The sequence below is a fragment of the Toxorhynchites rutilus genome, chromosome 3 (assembly GCF_029784135.1).
Source record: "Toxorhynchites rutilus septentrionalis strain SRP chromosome 3, ASM2978413v1, whole genome shotgun sequence".
In the NCBI taxonomy this organism is placed as follows: Eukaryota; Metazoa; Arthropoda; class Insecta; order Diptera; family Culicidae; genus Toxorhynchites; species Toxorhynchites rutilus.
This window is the reverse complement of record NC_073746.1, coordinates 12,941,987-12,948,214: the sequence shown is the minus strand read 5'-3', so window position 1 is coordinate 12,948,214 and position 6,228 is coordinate 12,941,987. Positions and strand designations below refer to the sequence as shown.

The 6,228-nt window shown below is 41.7% G+C and overlaps 1 protein-coding gene across 1 annotated transcript; it reads left to right on the top strand.

Moving 5' to 3' along the window:
- The first annotated feature begins 309 nt into the window (after positions 1–309).
- On the top strand, positions 310–3,601 carry LOC129772886 (uncharacterized). The gene is made up of 4 exons (XM_055776416.1): positions 310–675; positions 719–1,657; positions 1,733–3,178; positions 3,497–3,601. The coding sequence occupies exons 1-4, from the start codon at positions 310–312 to the stop codon at positions 3,599–3,601; spliced, it is 2,856 nt and encodes a 951-aa protein (XP_055632391.1).
- The last annotated feature ends 2,627 nt before the right edge of the window (positions 3,602–6,228 follow it).

Below are 6,228 nucleotides of genomic sequence, written 5' to 3'. Positions count from 1 at the left end.
GTGAGTGTGAACATTGTGAACATATCCTTATATCCCTTCCTTTTCCTGAAAAAAATGTCACCCTTCTAAACTCGAGCAAACCGCGAGTAATCGATTCTCTACTTCATTAACACTAGAATTAATGAAAAATGATTATATTCTTGTAACAATACAGATAGGAGTTTGGCTCCTTTAAACTTATGTAACTGAGCCTGTAAAAATAAACGATTTAATAAAAAAAAAAAAAAACGGCAACGAATCATGTGGACGAGAGAGATGAATGAATTCGTGATTCGTTGCTATTATGTCTGCACAAGATTGGAGACGGACATGTCCGGCAGACCAAGAATGCTGGAAATGTTCAACGAGCAGTTCCCACGATTTGCCGGCCAACTAGATCGGAATAAGCTCTACACACGGAGACGAGCGATTTTGTCACACAACATGCTGTCCCCGGCTGAAATAGAGGCCATCAAGTTGGAAGTGCAACGAGAACTGCGTAGAGAGAGTGGAAGATCGAGCGATATGTCGAGAAGGAGCTCTGCTAGGCTGAGTGTATCGTTCGCTAGTGAAAGGCGCGAATCTATTGCACCACCACCGGATCCAGTGGATGAGCCTAGAGGACAAGAGCCGGCAGAGGATCAACAACGAGGTCAACTAAAGAACGAATTGGCACATGGATGCAGCAGTGACCCAGTTTTACGGAACGGACCCCTTAACCCGACACAAGATTCCGTAGTTGCAGTATTCCCACCGAATGACGAGTGCCGTCCAAGTACTCGACCAGGAAGTTCTACCTGTGTACCTGGAAGTGGTAGAGAATCTAGAGGAGCTGCAATTTATCGTTTATTGTGGAACTGTAGCTGTTGTACGGACGTTAGGAATGCGCACCTTTCACCAAGACGATAGACAGAACCGCGTACTCTCCAAAAAAACGAAACCTGCTTGGATGAGACGCCTGGAAGGTCGTATCCAAACGCTCCGAGTAAAAATCGGTCGACTAACGCAGTACAAGAGGGGAAGTCGATCGCGAAAGCTGATTCGTGGAGTTGCTGAAATTGTGAAGCCGGCAGAGCTCTCTGATCATAATGAAAACCGCATCATTGAGATCCTCGACACCCATGTACAACGGTTGAGTGCTCTATCAAAAAGGTTAAGACGTTATACGGAATGTACGAAAAGGCATGCGGATAATCGTATGTTCAGTATGAACGAAAGGGAGTTCTACAGCCGCATAAAAAAGAAACGCAATAATTACGATGGTGGTCTTCCTGAGATTGACGAAGTTACCCAGTTTTGGTCAGGCTTATGGGAGAACCCTATTCAACACCGAAGTAACAGGATGTGGCTGGCAGAAGAAGAGGAATATGGAAACGGACTTGAAGCAATGCCTGCCGTTATGGTAACCGCCCATGATATCAACGAAGCCATTCGATATTCCAGGAATTGGGCTGCGCCAGGACCAGATTTCGTGCACAATTTCTGGTACAAAAAGTTTTCTTCAACTCATGGGCGAATGGCAGAGTGCTTCAATAAGGTATTAGAAAAGCCCCAAACAACACCGGAGTTCGCGGCCAGGGGAATTACTCATCTGATGCCAAAGGATCAAAACACAGCGAATGCGGCGAAGTACAGGCCAATAACATGTCTAACGAGCCTGTACAAGCTACTTACGTCGGTGATTAATAAAAAGATACAAAACCATTGCGATGTTAACGAAATATTAACAGAAGAACAGAAAGGCTGTAAACAGAACACGCGGGGCTGCAAAGATCAAGTCGTTATCGATGCAGTCATCGTCGGACAAGCAAGCCGAAACAGAAGGAACATGAGTATGGCGTACATTGACTATAAAAACGCATACGACTCACTACCGCATACGTACCTGATAAAGGTACTAAAAATGTACAAGATACATGATGGCGTCATCAGGTTTATGGAACACGCAATGGTAAACTGGAGCACCTCGCTTAGTATCACCGACGGAACAACTATGTTGAGATCCAGAACTCTCAATATTCGCAGGGGAATATTCCAAGGTGACACATTCAGTCCTTTGTGGTTTTGCCTTGCGATGAACCCCTTGAGCAGAGCACTCAACCGAAGCAGCCATGGCTACCATATCAACAGAACAACGACAATAAACCATACCTTCTATATGGACGACTTGAAACTGTTTGCGGAATCAACAGAAGCGCTACATAGTCTTCTACAGTGTGTTAGCGACTTTAGTTCCGATGTGCGGATGGAACTCGGAATCGAAAAGTGTAAGGCAGTACAGCTCCACCGTGGACAATTGGTGGAGACTGAAGGATTCCGCATTAACGAGAGTGAAGTGATTCAAGATTTGGTGGAAGGCGAATCCTATAAGTACCTGGGATTTCTGCAACTGAAAGAGATTTGTCACACAAAAATCAAGAAGGAACTCCAGGAACAATTCTTGATAAGAATCAACCAGGTTTTGAGAACAAACCTCTGCGGCGGCAAAAAGATCAAAGCCGTCAACACGTTTGCCGTTCCCTCACTTACGTACAGTTTCGGAGTGCTGAAGTGGACAATAACCGAATTAGAAGCCATTGAAAGAACGATGAGAGTAACGTTCACTAAGCACCGCATGCACCATCCAAAGTCGTCCATAGAAAGATTCACCTTGCCACGTGTTGAAGGTGGAAGAGGTGTCATTGACATCAAAGCGCTTTGCGTTTCCCAGATCCAGCAGTTGCGGGGATACTTCGAAGAAAGTCAGACCCGTCACGATATCCATCGCGCTGTTTGTGAAGCAGACCGTGGATTCAGTGCCCTGCATTTGGCGCAGAAGCAGTACGAGCTAAGTTGCAATTTGCAGACTACTGAAGAAAAAATAACGTCGTGGAAGCAAAGAGAACTTCATGGGACGCACCCCCATCGTTTAGAGCAAGCGCCAATCAACAAAAAATTATCGAACACGTGGCTGGTGCGAGGTGAACTCTTTCCTGAGACAGAAGGGTTTATGGTAGCCATCCAGGACCGGATAATAGCGACCAAAAACTACGGAAGTACATCTTGCACGAAAACGTTGTCGACTGTTGCAGATAAAGTAGGAGAGACGATTGAACACGTCATAGCCGGCTGTGGAGCGCTAGCCGAATCAGCTTATCTCAATCGTCACAACTCGGTTGCCAAGATTGTTCATCAACAGCTAGCATCAAAACGCATCTTGGTAAATCAGTTGGTACCCTACTACAAGTATATTCCGGATCCGGTTTTGGAAAATAGCTGCTACAAGTTGTACTGGGATCGCGAGATCATTACGGATGTCCGAATACCAGCTAATCGCCCTGATATTATGGTCTACGATAAAAATAAGAAAGAAGTGCTGATAATAGACATTGCAATACTACAATCTATGTTTGCTGCCAAGCTAACCAAGTATCACGACTTGGCAGAAGAACTAAAACAAATGTGGCATTTGAAAGGCATCCGTATTATACCAGTAGTGATCTCTGCTACTGGTTTAGTTTCCCACTCTCTCACGCAGTCTTTGGAGGAGCTGCAAGTAACAGAGCAGCTTGCGGTTATGCAGAAAGCGGTGATTCTTGGAACATGTAACATAGTGCGACGGTTCCTGAATCACCACAATTAGAACACGATGATTGCGCAGCACTAAAATAAAGAAAAAAAAATAGAAAAAAAGTCACAGGAGGGTTGTGTCCAAGACACGACCGCATAGTTGACGTAGGATTCCGTTAGGCTATCTGCTGCATGCTGATTTTTGATATGTTTGAAGAATTACATTGTTAAACTCTTCGATAATGATTTGGGTCCGTTTTATCTGGTTGTTAGGTATTGTTTGTTCACTCCACCAGTGTCCATAACCGAGTGATAATGATAGAAAGATGGTTATTAGTCATTAGATGGTGCGTATCACGTACTAAAGACGCCCTCTGTGGTCCTGCACGAGATGGCTCCTATGTTATGTATAGATGGAATTGAGAAAAAAAAGCTCATCAATGTAATATAAGATAATTATCATTATCGAACACAAGTTTTCTCACCAGAAATGAAGTGTTACTTTAGTATAGAGAAAATATATTTGAAATGGAAAAGGTAATTTCATTTATATATTTTTTTTATTTTCTGAGTGTTTATACAACCCATTTCCTTTTCGCTTTAAACCCAACGGAACACGATGCTACTTGCCTCAATGCAAATTTCAATTAGGCTAACAGCACCCAATACGATATGTAGAGCATATGTGAAATCACTTTTTCGAATATTCCTTCATTTTTCCAATTTTGTTCGTCGCATGAACTTTCCTTGGGAGAAAAAAAATCGTTTCATATTTCAAGTCATTTTAACACAATAGCTACCATATACAATTTTACTTTTACAGTTGTGCTAAAAAATTTACAATACATGATCGGTAATTGGTATGAAATTTCACGAAGCAACCAACATAAAAATTCCAAATTTAAATTTTATTTTATTCTATCAAGCATAAGTTCTATTCAGTTCATTGAAACATCATTCTTCAATCAACCCATCGAAAGATTTTTATTAGAACGAAAATAACAAAAAAACACTCGTTCATCGCTCCCAACTTATTCGCTAGCACGTATGCAATCAGCAATGCCCACACTAGTTACAATGAGCACTATCCATTTGTGCGCGTCGTTAGTTAAACTATCGGCCACGAGGGTATTTACATGCTGATTACCCTCAGACACCTTGGATTTGAAATCTCTGTTAGGGAATACATGTCAGTGGGAAAAAAAGCTCCCCCTACTTTCATGTATCTGCAATGTCGATTTCCCCCAGGCAGCTTGGTTTTGATGTCTCTGTAAGGGAACATATTTCGATGGGAACAAAAGCTCCCCCTACTTTCATGTGTTTGCAATTCCGATTTCCCCCCGGCAGCTTGGTTTTGATGTCTCTGTTAGGGACTCGCCGCATGTGTCGTAGATTTCGACCAATCAGAAGTAGGTATTTCCGTTAAGATAAGGGTTGAGATTTTTCAATTGTTCGATAGTTAGTTTCATGACATATACTATTTTGTTCAATGTAAAAAATTGTTATGGAGTGCCGAAATTGATTGACGCAAAAATCTCATTAATCCATCATGAAATAACTGAGCAATAAGCATTTGAAATTGGACAATTTTCACGGTGCGCTCGATTTTCGATTTTCAATTTGTACCCCAATATGTTCCCGAAAGACGTAATCCTACGTCAAAAGATACCACAGAGCCTAATCCCCCTTTGGCATTCAAGAAGCCCGGGGGTAGGTGAATATTCCAGCTCAATGCTGAGAAGTGCCATAACTCTATATAATAATAATAACGCAACTTAGAAAAAAAACTTTGTTCTATGCGATAGTCTGTATGCAACAACTTTGTTGAAGTTTTTGTCTATAGAATATCTGTCGAGCTCTACATGCTAATTTCCATTGAACTTAACTCCCTGGACTATTGTGCAATGCAATTGGGGGGATAAGATATTGCGGCGGCCCGAAGCTGCCGAGGTGACGTTATCCGAGTCGGCCGCCGACTTGCTGTCGGAAGCGGCGGTCTCTTGCAAGCAAACATGTGTTCCACTGATTGATCGGTTCGTTTGAAACAAAGGATACGATTCTTTAGTAAGGTCGGACGGCATACGTTAGCCTGGTGCATTACGTTTGTCCGATGCGATGTCCGTGAACAATGAATTTACTTAATATCTGCGTATGTGAGTGACCGTTCGACACAATGCTTTTATTGACATTGTTTTACTTCAATTGTTATTTTCTGGCTCCATCTTGGCTGCGAATTTCGAAGAGAGTTATATATGTGTATCTATTTGCATCACGATAAGAAAGATTTGCTAAGATAAGAAAGTAATATACCTTCGTGGTGGACTTTATGATTAGTAGAGGATTTCAATTGTGAGGTTGATTGGCTGTGTAATAATGTTACAGTAAGTAACACAAAAATATTATGTGGTAGGAGTGTATTGTTTATGATAATTATACATACAATAATACTTTATTTTTTTTCCCTTTCACATTGCCTTTATGGGCGATTGAACCATGGCTTGTAAACACAATATGTTTCTATGCCACTTTTATTATTTTCCACATCAAAATAGTAACATAAGCATAACATAAGCCGACTACTGGCCAACTAATAGCTGGCTTCTCCAGTAACTGGAATTAAATGTTCACACAGATTGGCGACTGGCAGTTTAAATCCAATTTTAATGTTTAGTTCGATACTGAAATGAACTGAAGTTTAAT

Bases quoted from the DNA above. Each gene is read 5' to 3' on its own strand.
- LOC129772886 (XM_055776416.1), top strand. From the start codon at position 310: ATGTCCGGCAGACCAAGAATGCTGGAAATGTTCAACGAGCAGTTCCCA. The intron at 1,658-1,732 runs GTGATTAATAAA...GGCTGTAAACAG, and splicing joins TGTACAAGCTACTTACGTCG to AACACGCGGGGCTGCAAAGA. The intron at 3,179-3,496 runs GTAAATCAGTTG...TCTCTCACGCAG, and splicing joins TAGCATCAAAACGCATCTTG to TCTTTGGAGGAGCTGCAAGT.